The sequence below is a fragment of the Martes martes genome, assembly GCF_963455335.1.
Source record: "Martes martes genome assembly, chromosome: 6".
Classification (NCBI taxonomy): Eukaryota; Metazoa; Chordata; class Mammalia; order Carnivora; family Mustelidae; genus Martes; species Martes martes.
Window position 1 is genome coordinate 99,483,617 of NC_137893.1, and position 16,686 is coordinate 99,500,302.

At 34.7% G+C, this 16,686-nt stretch overlaps 1 protein-coding gene across 1 annotated transcript in view; it reads left to right on the plus strand.

The window, feature by feature from the left end:
• Positions 1-15,604, plus strand: part of TINAG (tubulointerstitial nephritis antigen) — a gene marked incomplete at its 5' end in the record, with an annotated part of 88,109 nt that extends 72,505 nt beyond the window's left edge. The window contains one exon of the mRNA XM_080806408.1: positions 14,935-15,604. Coding sequence (XP_080662534.1) covers positions 14,935-15,069 — 135 coding nt within the window. The 3' untranslated portion in view covers positions 15,070-15,604. The remainder of the gene's footprint in view (positions 1-14,934) is intronic.
• Positions 15,605-16,686: the final 1,082 nt, after the last annotated feature.

The window sequence follows — 16,686 nt, forward strand, 5'->3', positions numbered from 1 at the left end:
ATAGTTTTCATTTTACATAAAAATTAATATTTTGGTTTAATTAAATATGAAATCTTTAAGTAGTACTACTGTTTTGCAAGGAATTATGAAGGTTCTTAGATGTTATCCCACTTGAATTAAGGAATTGGGTCAGAAGAAAAGAGTACTTAACTGATGCTCACATCCAGGTCAACAGCCACATGTCACCACATAGGTCCTCATACTTTAGTCTCACAATGATAAAAGGCAACAACCTTTTTTCATACAGGTAGCATCTGATATCTCATAAACCTCATAAACAGAGAACAGTGGATTTTCTCCAACTATCTGTATAGGAGACAGGCAACCTCCTTCTTTCTTGCAAGGAGAGAAAAAAAAAAAATTCCATTAAGATGGGATGGATAGGGTCTTGTGTTCTTATCCTTACCCTCAGGAATATAAATATGTCTTTCCAAGGGCCAGATAAATACAGATAATGTCTCTAAATGCTGAACTCAATCCTTTTTAACATATAAATGCCAAGGGAAATAATGTTCTAGTACTCCTGGCACCATGGGCTTAATTTAGGACCTTGTCTGGTCTCTGACTCTTTGGCCCTCTTGGGGAGATAAGAGAAGTTTTATTATCTTTTTGGATCAAATCAGTTAACTAGACAAATGGCTATAGATCTAATTCTCTAGAATGTGAAGATAAAATATTTTTGGCAGAAGTAAAAGCAAATATTCTCTATCTCTATAGCATATACACTTTTTGTGTGTCAGGGGATTAGAATTTTTTGCAAGGGCACTGAGAAGTTCAGAGAAGATTTATTTGGCCACAATTATATATGAATGTTTTAAAATATTTACAAGTAGGCCTACAATATAGTAAATTACAATAAAAAATGGATGACTTCCATTACTAAGTAAAATGTAATACATAACAATAAGTCATATATTCCACTAAATAAGTTGGAAATAACATCTAAATTAATTTTCCAAACTCATATTTTTAAAGAAATGAGAAACCTGAATCTTGAGAAGACTTTCTGCCTGTGAGCGTTTGGTAGGGCTGGGCACAAGCTGATTATATTTGAATATGCAGAGAGACAGAGACCTCTAAGAAAAAGAGAATCTAGCTGTATTAGAATTTAGAGGAACCTGAAACACAGCCATTTTTTCCTATGGAATACTTACTGAGTGCTTGAACAGCACTCACCCTTGAACAGGGAGAGTAGCTGAGAAGGGCAGTGAAAGGAAGTCTGCAGTCTTGAAGAACCTGTGGAAGGACTTGCATTAGAAGATACCCTAATGGGGTGCCTGGGTGCTTCAATCAGTTAAGAATCTGCCTACGCCTTGGGTAATGATCTCAGGGTCATGGGATTGAGCCCCATGCGGGCTCTCCACTTGGCTGGGAGTCTGCTTCTCTTTCTCTCTCTCAAATAAATAAATAAATTCTTAAAAAAAAAAAAAAAGGAAAATAGGCTGAAACACACACATAATAGGCATTGCCCCCCCCCCAATATTTTAAATCAGGTGTGGACTGAGCTTAACAAAACTTATCTCCAGCCCTGACTCAATTTAGTTTCTGCACAAACTGAGGTGATTAGTCCCTCACTGTATTTCTTTAGCAGAAGAAAAGGCTAACCTTCTTAGGAAAATCATACCAAGGTCAATTTCTATATTTATTAGGACGACATATCCAGCATACATTTAAAAATTAGAAGACACATAAAGAAAACAAATGTGACCAGTAACTAAGGGGAAAACTATGAATAGAAGCAATAGATAATAGTTTAGACATAGGCTTTTAAATAACCATTGTAAGAAACATTTTAAAAATATGGGTGAGGGCACCTGGGTGGCTCAGTGGGTTAAAGCCTCTGCCTTCAGCTCAGGTCATGATCCCAGCGTCCTGGGATCGAGCCCCGCATGGGGCTCTCTGGGATCGAGCCCCGCATGGGGCTCTCTGCTCAGCAGGGAGCCTGCTTCCTCCTCTCTCGGTCTGCCTGCCTCTCTGCCTACTTGTAATCTCTTGTCTGTCAAATAAATAAATAAAATCTTTAAAAAAAAATATGGGTGAGAGATGGAGAATTTTAACACAGGATTTAAATATATTTAAAATATGAATCATTGAATTTGTGAGTGTGATGCTTTGAAAGTAAGAACTCGCTGCATAAGTTAAATAGCAAACAGAATTAGTGGTCTTAAATAAAAGTCAATAAAATATATCCAACTTGTACTACATAGAGAAAAATACAATGAAAAAAACAAAAACAAAGAACAATGTGAATAAAAAAATCAAATGGTAGGACACAATCAAATGGTTTAACATAAATGTAATTGTATTCTCAGAAGGATTAAGAGAGAGAGAGAAAATGAACCAGAATCCATACTTAAAAACATGATGGCCAATAGTTTTCCAAAACTGAAGCACATAAATCCAAAGATTCAGAAATCTCCGTAAACTCCATGAAGGAGAAATCCTCCAGGAATTTCATAATCAAATAGCTGAAAATAAAAGATAAACAAGAAAAATTTTAAAGCAGCCAGAGCTTTTAAAAGGATAGGTTTCTTTCAGAAAAAAGTGCTTTTAAATAATGGGTGTCTAGGGACAGGTAGTCTTTAATAAATGATGTTGAAAATACTGGATATTTACATGCAAAAGAATGAAATTGGACTGTTATTTCCTACCACTTACAATAATTAACTCAAAATGGAGTACAGATTTAAATGTAAGACCTGAAACTGTGAAGCTCCTAGAAGAAAACAGGGAAAACACTCCTTAACATTGATCTTTGCAGTGACTTCTGGGATATGTCACCAAAAGCACAAGTGACAAAAAAATAAACAAGTGGGACTACATCAAACTGAAAAGCTTCCACATAGTACGGCAAAAATAAAAACAAAATTAACAAATTAAAGTCAACCTATGGAATGGAGAAAATATTTATAAATCATATTTCTGATAAAGGGTTAATACCCAAAATGTTTAAGGAACTCCTACAGCTCAGTAGCAAGAAAACAAATAATGAGATTAAAGAATGAGCAAAGAATCTGAATAGACTTATCTTCAAGGAAAACATTAAAAATGGCCAACAGGTACATGAAAAAAATGTTCAATAGCACTAGTCATTAGGGAAATATAAGTCAAGGCCACAAGGAGATATCACCTCATGCTTGTTAGAATGGTCATCATCAAAAAAACCAAAGATAGTAAATGCTGGGAAGGATATGGAGGAAAGGAAACCCTTGTTCATTGTTGGCAGAATTATAAAGTGGTACAGCCACTATAGAGGACATTATGAAGGATCCTCAAAACATTAAAAACAGAACTACCATGTGATCCAGAAATTCCATTTCTGGGAATATATCCAAAGGAAATGAAAACACTAACTTGAAAAGATATCAGCACCCTCATTTTCATAGCAGCATTATTTATAATAGTTAAGATATGGAACTAAGTGTCCATAAACCAATCAATGGATTAAAAAAATAGTGATATATATGTGTAATGGGATATTATTCAGCCAGAAAAAAGGAGGAAATCTCACCATTTCCAACAACATGGATGGACCTTGAGGGTGTTATGCTAAGTGAAATAAAGTCAGACAAAGAAAGACAAATACTATAGGATCTCACTTATATGTAGTAACCGAAACGAACCAACCCCCAAATTCATAGAAAAAGAGATCAGATTTGTGATTAATAGAGGAAGGGTTTGAGGGTGATGAGAGTAGGAGAGAAGTGGCAAAAGTACAAACTTCAGTGATAAGATAAATAAAAGCTAAAGATATAATTTACAGTATATATAATATACACTGTAGGCAACAGTGCTGTATGATATGTATGAATGAATGTCAAGAAAGTAAATTCTAAACATTCTTATCAGGAAATTTTTGGTCTTTTTATTTTTTTCTCTTTATTTCACCTATATGAGGTGATAGATGCTAACTAAACTTATCGTGGTAATCATTTCACAATCTGTAAGTCAAACCATTATACAGTATACCTTAAACTTATACACTGATAGATGTCAGCTATATATCAATACAACTGGAAAAAATATCATTTTATTAACGAAAGAATAGAGGAATATACTGATATCACAAAATAAATAATCTGGATTTAAACACAGGGTATGGTCACTTGTTTTACAACAAAGAAACCTCTGAATTTCAATTGAGAAAGGAGAATCTTTATAATAAACAGTTTTAGACCAAGGTTAGCAGGAGTTTTTTTGTTTTGTTTTGTTTTTGTTTTTATTGTAAATGGCCAGGTAGCAAGTATTTTACATTTTGGAGATCACAAAAAGTCCCTGTTACATACTCTGTTTTAGTTGTTTCACAACTCTTTAAGGAAAAAAATCAAAACAAGACAAAACCAAAAAACACTCAACTCATGATCTGTACCAAACAGTACTGACCAGATTTGTCCATGAGCCATAGTTTGCCAATGCCTTAGTTATATAGCAACTTTCTATTCATGTGGAAAAAAACCAAAAAACTGTATAAGAAAAAAATGATCGGATTACTTTAAAATAAAAACTGTCAGAAGACAGAATTATGTGATAGAAAGGGTAAAACAAACTGAGAGAAGATTATCTACCTATCTATCTTCTATCATCTATCTGGCAAGGACTCATATGTATAATATATAAAACTCTTACAAATATACAGGAAGAAATAAAAAATAAATAACACATCAATAACAATACTAGGCAACAGATTTTAATACTTACTTCACAAATGAGGAAATCCAAATGGCAAGCCAACATATGAAAAGGTATTCAACGTGACTAGCTGTCCAGCAAATGCCAGTTAAAACCACAGTAAGATAATATCACACATTTACTATCTTGGCTTAAATTAAAAGTATTGATATTAACAAGTATGGGTAATGATATGGAGTAATTAGAACTTTTTCATTCTACTATTAAATGTGTAGATGGTACAACAACCTGTTCATTGTGTTTATCAGCAGAAGAATGGATAAACAAATTGTGGTACAGTTATATAAAAATACAGAGAAATTAAAAATAACAAATTAGTTGTATATGCTATAACATATACATTTATTTATTGAATAAAATAATGCATTACTGCTTTATTAAAAATATCAGTTCCAGGAAGAACTGATGGTAGATAGGAAGATAGATATTGACAGAGAGGGAACATTCCAGACCTTTTAGAATTCTAGAAGTAGTTTTTATCTTGATCTACATGGGGCTTACATAGGCATGAACCTCACAAACATGTATAAACTCACTAAACTGTGTACTTATTATTAATATGCTAAACATCTCAAAAGAAGATTTAAAAATCTTTAGAAATTTAAATCTTTAGAAAATTTCTTTCCTACATTTTTACCCATTCTCTTATAATTAAATTTTTAAAAATTCAGGCATTTGGAAGAAACAACAAAAAATTGGTGAAGGGATAGAAGAAATAGCAATAGGAAGAATAAGATTAATGAATAAAACACATACTCTAGGTATATTTTATTAGGGCTAGTTTACTAAGTACTACTCTTTATAATTTATAATATTGTCTTTTTTGCAGACTTATGGGGTTACTTCTCATTAGCACATAAATTTGCACTTGCCTGTAAAAGTTCATGTAGTGTTCTGATTTTACCAAAGTCTAATAATGAAATGTGGGTAGTAACAATTCTCAGACCCACAAAAGAGAATAGGTATAGTACTACATATCACAGTTACAAGAATTTAAAAATATTATTTTTGACAGTTCATCTTAAGTTATGACTTTATTTGACTTCTTATCTTTGAAAGTATATATATTGGAACCAAATAAAAGTTTAGAATTTGGAATTCAGTTTAGTTCATTGTTGCTAAAACACACTTTGTTTCTGGCTCATTTCTAGATAATTTAAGGCCATTCTATCCTTTTTTTTTAAATATTTTATTTATTTGACAGACAGAGATCACAAGCAGGCAGAGAGGCAGGCAGAGACAGAGGAGGAAGCAGGCTCCCTGCTGAGCGGAGAGCCGGAGGCGAGTGAGGCTTGATCCCAGGACCCTGAGATCGTGACCTGAGCGGAAGGCAGATGCTTAATCCACTGAGCCACCCAGGCGCCGAACCATTCTATCTTTGAAATGGTAAATTGAAGTTAGAATTGTAGACACTGTTTTGAAAGTGCTCCTTTATAATGTTAGGACTGATTAGGAAAGCAAAGAGTCAATATAAAAAGAAGTAAATTATGACATCAAATACATAAATTATACATGGAATAAAAGCATAGAGTTTGGTATGTGATCAAAGTTAAGTTGTTATCAATATAAAATAGACATATATATAAGATATGTATTTGAAAATTTTTGCTGTATATATAATATAGATTATATTAAGTATATATTTTGCTATATAAGTATATAGCAAAAGCCTATAGTAGATTCATAGCAGTTAAAATGAAAGGAATTAAAGCACACCACTATGGAAAATCATCACCCATAAGAAAGATGACAAAGAAATAGGGAACTACATAACAGCCAGAGACTATTAAGATAGCATTAGTAAGCTTTTACTTATCAATAATTTAAATGTAAATAACTAAATTCTCTAATCAAAAAGCACAGAGTGGCTGAATGGATTAAAAAACAAGACCCAACTATATTCTGCTTACAAGAGACTCATTTCAGCCTTAAGGACACATATAAGCTCAAAGTGAAGGGAGGAGAGAGATATTGCATACAAATGGAAAACATAGAAGAGCAGGGGTTGTTATATGAGACAAAATAGATTTTAAGTAAAAAAATTGTGGAGAAAAGAGTGTCTTTATGATGAAAAGGGGATCAATTCATCAAGAGGATATAAGCTATGCACCCAACATTGTAGCACCCAAATAAATTAAGCAAATATTGACTGATCTGAAGAGAGAAATAGACAATACAATAACATTAAAACACTTCAGTATTCCACTATGAACAATGCACAGATTATTCAAGATAGAAATTCAATAAGGAAACCCTGGATTTTAATTATATGTTAGACCAAATGGACCTAACAGACACATACTGAATATTCCCCCCAAAAGCAACATAAAGCACATTCTTCTCAAGACCATACAGAACATTCTCTAGAGTGGATCATATATTAAGTCACAAAACATTAGCAAATGTAAGATTGGAATCATACCAAGTATCTTTTTTTAAAAAAATTTTATTTATTTGAGAGAAAGATAGTGATAGAGCAAGAAAGAATATGAGCAGGTAGGAGAGGGAGAAGCAGGCTCCCTACCTACCAGGGAGGCCAATTTGGGACTCGATCCCAGGACCCTGGGATCATGACCTGAGCTGAAAGCAGATGCTTAACTGACTGAGCCACCCAGCCACCCCCCAAGTATATTTTCTGACCACAATTATATGGAACTAGAAATCAATCAACAAGAAGAAAATGAAAATTCACAGATGTGTGGAAATTATGTCTGAAAACACACACACACACACACTTCTGAAAAAAATCAATTGATCAAGATGCCCTTCAACGGATGGATGGATAAGGAAGATGTGGTCCATATACACTATGGAGTATTATGCCTCCATCAGAAAGGATGAATACCCAACTTTTGTAGCAACATGGACGGGGCTGGAAGAGATTATGCTGAGTGAAATAAGTCAAGCAGAGAGAGTCAATTATCATATGGTTTCACTTATTTGTGGAGCATAACAAATAACATGGAGGACATGGGGAGATGGAGAGGAGACGGGAGTTGAGGGAAATTGGAAGGGGAGGTGAACCATGAGAGACTATGGACTCTGAAAAACAACCTGAGGGTTTTGAAGGGGTGGGGGGTGGGAGGTTGGGGGAACCAGGTGGTGGGTATTAAGGAGGGCACGTATTGCATGGAGCACTGGGTGTGGTGCAAAAACAATGAATATTGTTAAGCTGAAAAAAATAATCAGTGGATCAAAGAAGCATTCAAAAGGGAAATTAATAAGTATCCTGAAATAAACAAAAATGAAAGACAGCATATTAAAACCTATGGAATGCAGCAAAAAGTTATAAGAAGAAATGTTACAGCATTAAATATATACATTAAGAAAGAGGAGTGATCACATAATTTTATACCTCAGTCAGCTAGCAAAAGGAAAACAAACTAAACCTAAAGTTAGTAGAAGGAAGAAAATAATATACATCAGAGTAGCAATAAATGAAAAGGAGGCCAGAAAATCAATATAAAATATCAACAAAACTAAGAGGGGTGTGTGTGTGTGTGTGTGTGTGTGTGTTTTAAAAAAGACAAAGCTGACAAATTAGGGAGGTTATGAAAAAGGAGAGAAGATGGAAATAACTAAAAATCAGAAATGCAGGAGACATCACAATGAATATAAAGGATCATAATAGACTGCTATGAACACCTATATACCAACAAACCGGATGACCTAGAAAAAATGGATAAATTCACAGAAGCACACAACCTACTAATACTGAATTATTAAGAAACAGGAAATCTGAACAGAACAATAAGGAGTGAAAAGATTGTATCAGTATTAAAAACCTCCCAACAAAGGAAAGCACAAGACCAAATGGTTTTACTGCTGAATTCTACCTAATATTTAAATAAAAATTAACACCAGTTCTAGCAGTTTTTGTACAGTCTTTTGGGTTCTCTGTATAGAGTACCATGTAATCTGCAAATAGTGAAAGTTTGACTTCTTCCCTGCTTATTTGGATGAATTTTATTTATTTTTGTTGTCTGCTGAAGCTAAGATATCTAGTACTATGTTACATATAGTGGTAACAGTGGACACCCCTGTCTTGTTCCTGATTGTAGAGGGAAATCACTCAATTTTTCCCCGTTAAAGATGATATTGACTGTGGGTTTTTCCTATGTGACCTTTATGAGGTTGAGGTGTATTCTCTCTATTCCTGCTTTGTTGAGGGTTGTTATCAAGAATGGATGTTGTACTTTGTCAAATGCTTTTTTTTTTTTTTGCAACTATTGAGAGGATCATATGTTTCTTATCCTTTCCCTATTAATGTAGTATATCACATTGATTTGTGAATAGTGAACCACTCTTGCAACATAGGAATAAATTTACCTTAATCATGGTGGAAGTTTTTTTAATGTATTGTTGGATTCAGTTTTCTAGTGTTTTATTGAGAATTTTTGCATCTGTGTTCAACAGGGACATTGGCCTTAATTTCCTCTTTAGTGGAGTCTTTATCTGGTTTTGGTATCAGGGTAATGGTGGCTTCATAGATGGGAAGTTTTCCTTCCATTTCTTTTTTCTTTTTCTTTTTCTTTTTCTTCCTTCCATCCTTTCTTTCCTTCTTTCTTTTTTTTTTTTTTTTTTGGAATAGTTTCAGAAGGATAGGTATTAACTCTTCTTTAAATGTTTGGTAGAATTTGCCCTGTGAAGCCATCTGGCCCTGGATTTTTGTTTGTCGAGAGTTATTTGATTATTGATTCAATTTCTTTGCTGGTTATTGGTCTGTTCAAATTTTCTATTTCTTACCATTTCAGTTTTGGTAGTTTATATGAAATACTCCACCAAAAAACTGCTAGAAATGATAAACAAATTCAGGAAGTTTCAGGATACAAAATCAATGTACGCAAACCTGTTGCATTTCTATACACCAATAATGAAGCAGCAGAAAGAAAAATTAAGGAATCGATCTCATTTACAATTGTACTAAAAACAGTAAGATACCCAGGAATAAACCTATCCAAACAGGTGAAAGATTTGTACTCTGAAAACTATAAAACACTGATGAAAGAAATTGGAAGATCACAAAAAGAAATGGAGAAACATTCCCTGCTCATGGGTTAGAAGAATAAATGGTGTTAAAATGCCTATACTACCCAAAACAATCTACACATTTAATGCAATCCCTACCAAAATACCACCAGCATTTTTCACAGAGCTTGAATAAACAATCCTCAAATTTGTATGGAATCATAAAAGACCCTGAATAGCCAAAACAACCTTGAAAAAGAAAGCAAAGCTGGAGACGTAACAATTCTGGACTTCAAGTTATACTACTAAGCGGTAGGGATCAAAACAGTATGGTACTGTCACAAAAGTAGACACATAGATAAATGGAACAGAACAGAAAACACAGAAATGAACCCACAATTATGTGGACAACTAATCTTTAACAAAGGAGGAAAGAATATTCAATAGAAAATAGATGGCCTCTTCAAAAAATGGTGTTGGGAAAACTGGAGAGCCACATGCAGAAGAATGAAACTAGACCAGTTTCTTACACCACACACAAAAATAAATTCAAAATGGATGAAAGACCTAAATGTGAGACTGAAACCATAAAACTCAGAGAGAACACAGGCACCTCTTTACATCAATTGTAGCAACTTCTTTCTAAACAGGCATTAGAAGGGAAGGGAAGGGAAGAGAAGCAAAAGCAAAAATAAACTATTGGGACTTCATCAAAATAAAAAGCTTCTGGATAGCAAAGGAAATAATCAACATAACTAAAAGGCAACCTATGGAATGGGAGAAGATATTTGCAAATGACATATCTGATAAAGGGTTAGTGTCCAAAATATATAAAGAACTTAAAAACTCAACTTTCCAAAAATGAATAATTCAATTAAAAAATGGGCAGAAGACATGAATAGACATTCTTCCAAAGAAGGCATGCAGATGTCTCAAAAAATTGAGTTTATAAGGAGTATGACTCAGCATAATAAAAGTAATATACAACAAAGAGTAAACATCATATTCCATATATCAGTGAAAGACTGAAGGATATACCTCTGAGATCAGGAACAAAATAAGGGTGCCTCCTCATAGTACTGGAAGTCCTAGAGCAATTAGACAAGAGAAAGAAACAAAAGGCATCCAAATCAGAATGAAAGAAGTAAACTGTCTCTGTTTGCAGATGATGTGATCTTATATATATTTAATCCTTAATATATAAAGGTTTATATAAACTCCACCTAAAATCTATTAAAATGAATAACAAAGTAGCAAGATAAAATCAACCACAAAATTCAGTTTTTCTTCTTTCTTTCTTTCTTTCTTTCTCTCTCTCTCTCTCTCTTTCTTTTGTCTTTCTTTCTTTTGAGTGTGTGCATGAGCAGCAGGATGGGAAGAGGAGGCTCAGAGAGAGAGGGAGAGAGAGGGAACCCTAAGCAGGCTCCATGCCCAGTGTGGAGCTCAATCTCACAACATGAACTGAGCTGAGATCATGACCTGAGCTGAAATCAAGAGTTGGATGCTTAACGGACTGAAACACCCAGTCCCAATAAGTTGCATTTCTATACATGAATGGTAAACCATTTGAAAAAAAAAAATAATTCATTTATAATACAATAAAAAATGTGTACTTAGCATAAATGTAACCAAGGATGTGAAAGGTCTGTATAATAAAAATTAGGAGAAATTAATAAAAGAAATTGAAGAAGACACAAATAAATGGAGTGATATCCCATGTTCATGGATCAGAAAAATGTCCGTACTACCCAAAATCATCTATAAATTTGATACAGTCCCTATCAAAATTCCAATGGCAATTTTCACAAAAGTGAAAAATATCCTAAAATTTGTGTAGAGACACAAGAGACCCTGAGCAGCCAAAGTAATCCTGAGAAAGAACAAATCTAGAGACATCACAATTCCTGATTTCAGATTTTATTACAAAGTTATAATAATCAGAGCAGCATTACTGGTATAAAAATAGACACACAGATGAATAGAACAGGATCGAAAGCCCAGAAGTAAACCCACTTATATATAATCAACTAATATTTCACAAAGGAGCCAAGAAGAAGCAGTGGAGAAAGGATAGTCTTTTCAATAACTGGTGTTGAGAAAACTGTTCAACCATACGCAGAAGAATGAAATTGGTTTTCTATCTTACACCGGTCAAAAAAATTAAGTCAGAATGGATTAAAGACTTAAATGTAAGCCCATAAATTGCAAAGATACAGGAAGAAAACACAGGACAAAATCTCCTTGATATTGATCTTTGCAAATATTATTTGGGTATGACACTAAAGATGCAAAGACAAAAGCAAAAATCAATAAGTGGAAATACACCACACTAAAAGGCTTCTGCCTAGCAAAACACTCAGCAAAATAAAAAGGCAACCACCAGAAGGGGAGAAAATATTTACAAACCATCTATCTGATAAGGGATTAAAATCCAAAATATATAAGGAACCTATGCAGCTCAATAGCAAAAACCATACATAATCCTATTTAAAAATGGGCAATTGCCATGAATAGACATCCCCCCTCTCCCTGAAAATAATACAAATGGCCAATAGTTACATGAAAATGTACTTAACATTATTAACCATCAGGGAAATGTAAATCAAAACCACACTGAAATATTAGTTCACACCTGTTTGCATGGCTAATATCAAAAAGGCAGGAGAAAACAAGTGTTGGTGAGGATGTAGATAAAAGGGAATCCTAGTGCACTGCTGGTAGGAATGCAAACTGGTGCACCCACTGTGGAAAACAGTATGGAGACTCCTCAGAAAATTAAAAATAGAACTACCATTGATTTAGCAATTTCATGTCTGGTTATATATCCTTCAGGGCTGTTTCTGTTACATTTACTTGTGGTCAACTAGCTCCTTTCTGGCCTTCATGATATTCTTATGTACTCAACTTCTTTCAAGACATGTCTCCAAAGGCAAAGGAAACAAAAACAAAAATGAACTTTTGGGACTTCATCAAGATCAAAAGCTTCTGCACAGCAAAGGAAACAGTCAACAAAACAAAGAGGCAACCCACAGAATGGGAGGAGGTATTTGCAAATGACACTACAGACAAAAGGTTGATATTCAAGATCTATACAGAACTCCTTAAACTCAACACTCAAAAAACAGATAATCACGTCAAAAAATGGGCAGAAGACATGAACAGACACTTCTCCAAAGAAGACATACAAATGGCTAGCAGACATGAAAAAGATGTTCATCATTATTAGCCATCAGGGAGATTCAAATCGAAACCACATTGAGATACTACCTTACACCAGTTAGAATGGCCAAAATTAACAAGACAGGAAACAACAAGTGTTGGAGAGGATGTGGAGAAAGGGAACCCTCTTACACTGTTGGTGGGAATGCAAGTTGGTATAGCCACTTTGGAAAACAGTGTGGAGATGCCTTAAGAAATTAAAAATAGAACTACCCTATGACCCTGCAATTGCACTACTGGATATTTAACCAAAGATATACATGTAGTGGAAAGAAGGGCCATATCTACCCCAGTGTTCATAGCAGGATTGGCCACAATCACCAAACCGTGGCAAGAGCCAAGATGCTGTTCAACAGATGAATGGATAAAGAAGATATGCTCCATATATACAATGGAATATTACACAGCCATCAGAAAGGATGAATACCCAACTTTTATATCAACATGGACAAGACTGGAGGAGATTATGCTGAGTGAAATAAGTGAAGCAGAAAAAGTCAATTATCATATGGTTTCACTTACTTGTAGAGCATAAGGATAACATGGAGGACATTAGGAGAGGGAAAGGAAAACTGAATTGGGGGAAATTAGAGGAGGAGATGAAGCATGAGAGACTGTGGACTCTGAGAAACAAACAGAGGGTTTTGGAAGGGAGGAGAGTGGGGGGATGGGTGAGCCTGAAGGGTATTAAGGAGGGCACGTATTGCATGGGGCACTGGGTGCGGTGCATAAACAATGAATCTTGGAACACTGAAAAGGTAAAATTAAATTAAATAAGTATGTAAATAAATAAATTTACATTAAAAATAAAATAGAAAGAAAACGTTTAATTCTTATTGAATTTATTCTGGATATTTCTCAAATACTTTCCCTATTTCTTTTCCTAGTTTCCCTGTCCCCATTAAGACATGTGACTCAATTATTACAAATTTACTAGCTAGCCTCCCTGAATCTTGTGTTTACCCTCTTAAATCCATGCTTTTCAGTTCACACAGAGTAATGTTATCAAAATATAAATTTGTCCACCCTGCTCTCCTGCTGGAAGTGACTCAAGAACTTGTCATCATTTTCACCATTATTTTCTCAGTATGTATTTCCTTACCTTCCTTTCAGCCTCATAACCTACCAACCTGTCTCTGTTTTATGATCTAATTATTATAATTTCATTGCTTCATTTCAGTGTTTCATGCTGCTCCATCCTTTGCTGTTTATGCTTTTACTGTTTCCCTTTACCTGAATTTCTTTTCCCCCTGTATTTATCTGGTTAATTTATTCCCAGGCTTTATTATGCACCCTATGTGGCACTCTTCCATGACAACTTTCCTGAACCATGAGATGCCCCTCAACTGTCTTCAGTAGCTCCCCATGCATAATTTTACATTAGTCCTTGGCTTACGTTTTTTGTCCTTCATTAGATTGTTGTCTCTCTGAACAGTGGATTTCCTCTGTTACATCCCTGAACAGAGGAACATGGATATTATCTATCTGTGTTCCTCTGGTGCCTAGCACAGAGCAAGTCATATGGGAGACCCTATAATTGCAGCTTGTGTGTCATCTTTTGATGTGGTATTTCAAACTCTCACAAATATACTGCCATTTAAAAAAATATTTTATTTATTTATTTGACAGAAAGAGAGATAGCAAGAGAGGCAAAACAAGCAGGGGCAGTGGGAGAGGGAGAAGCAGACTTTCCACTGAGCAGGGAGACTGATGTGGGGCTAGATCCCAGGACTCTGGGATCAGGAACTGAGCCAAAGGCAGACGCTTAATGACTGGGCTACCCAGAGACTCCCATATTTCCATTGTATGGTTGGGAACAGAGAGGTTTTATACAAATTCTGGTTATTGTGAACTTGAGTATGCATGCATATTAATGTAATTGATAAATAATATGACTTTTATTCCTATTTAGAAAATATTTAGGCTCTTAAAGTTATGATCTATAGTAAATTAAAAGCATCTAGAGCTACATGTGAGTTCCCTGTGTTTTTTACAGTCAGAATTAAATATCCAGCTATGCTACTCAGCCTTTCTTATTTTCTTTTTTTTTCCCTACAGATTGCTGCCAATTCCTGGGGAAAGTCATGGGGAGAGAATGGCTATTTCAGGATTCTTCGAGGAGTAAATGAATCTGACATTGAAAAGTTGATTATCGCAGCTTGGGGCCATCTGACAAGTTCAGATGAACCATAATATATCATTAAATTTCCATAAGGCCATGCATTTAAGTAACCCCTTAAATTGAAATTAAGCAATGTGAGGTTCTCTGTGACAGTGGAATCTTTGCCTCTTCACCTTGTTATTATAATGTGACTGTTTTCTTGTTTCACCTCAGGCTCCATGCTTCTGCTTCCTTTATATCACTGAGCATATAAAAACACTAAAAGAGGACAGCAGAACAGCTAAATGCCTTTAAAGTTCTCTGGTTGTCTTTCTTTTTCTTTCATAATAATGTACTTTTTGACTTTGATAGTTCACAAAAAGTGTGACAGCACTTGTCTTAAAAGTTCATGGCATTCCTTTGTAGAAATGAGGCAGTTTCTGTCTTTAACCAATGAGTATTTCAGCCAAAAAACAGAAACAAAAACAACAAGCAAATAACAGAACAATGAAAACCCCAATTTACCATCTTCGTGATTTTTTTCAGAGAATGTTGTCTTAATTCATGTCTTGCTTTTGATTTGCCAAAAACAATGGAAATAGATTATTAATTGTTCTCTCAATAAGCTAACATTTGTTTCTTTTCATTTGTCTTAATCTAACTTGCAATCTGAACTCAAAGTAAAGTAACTCTCCACAGGAAATAACTATTCGTTATTTCCTGTGGAGAGTTACAAAGTTTACTCTTTGTACTGTGTAATGGCCTGTGCCATAAAGAAGATGGCGTCTGGGAGGGAAAATTTCCTACCACCTCTCTTGGTTCTTTTGCCCAGTCTAATAAGTATATTAACATATTTACAGGAGAAAAACAAATATTTAATATATTTATTAAAATATATCAATATATTTATTTAATATATTTTAATATATTTATTAAAATATATTAATATATTTATTTAATATATTTATATACTTTAATATATTTTCTGTGGGCACAGGTGCCCCATAGAAAAAATGAGACTCAAACAAAGGACTGAAACAGGCATCTTTTATAAGTCCTAGACAAAGGAACAATAAATTTGTGAAGAACTGACAAGACAAAGAAACCCAGGTTTGGGTACTAATAGGTGAGAAAGTAAGCAGAGTTTGTTTACATAGCTTTCTCAGCCCTGAATACCCTATCTCTGGTGCTAAAGACATCTCTCTATCTTCTGGTTCTGGGAGGGTACTTTTCTTTTTTTCTTTTTCTTTTCTTTCTTTTTTTTTTTTTTTTAAAGATTTTATTTATGTGACAGACAGAGATCACAAGTACGCAGAGCTGAGGCAGGCAGAGAGAGAGGGGGAAGCAGGCTCCCCGCTGAGCAGAGAGCCTGATGTGGGGCTCGATCCCAGGACCCTGAGATCATGACCTGAGCCAAAGGCAGAGGCTTAACCCACTGAGCCACCCCGGAGGGTACTTTTCACACAGGAGATTTATTTCCTTTTTTCAGGGGGACAGAGAGGGTTGTCATAGTATCATTGTACTGGCTATTCTCAAGTAACTTTAATTCAAAGTGATCAATATGTCAAAGTGGCATATGCTGGGGCACCCTGCCCTGAACCCCATCACTGGTAAGTAATGGAAAACTTTAGAGGCTAACAAACAATGGAAGTACGGTCTTCACACACACACACTACCCTTATTTTTTGGAATCCAGTACACTTTGTGTA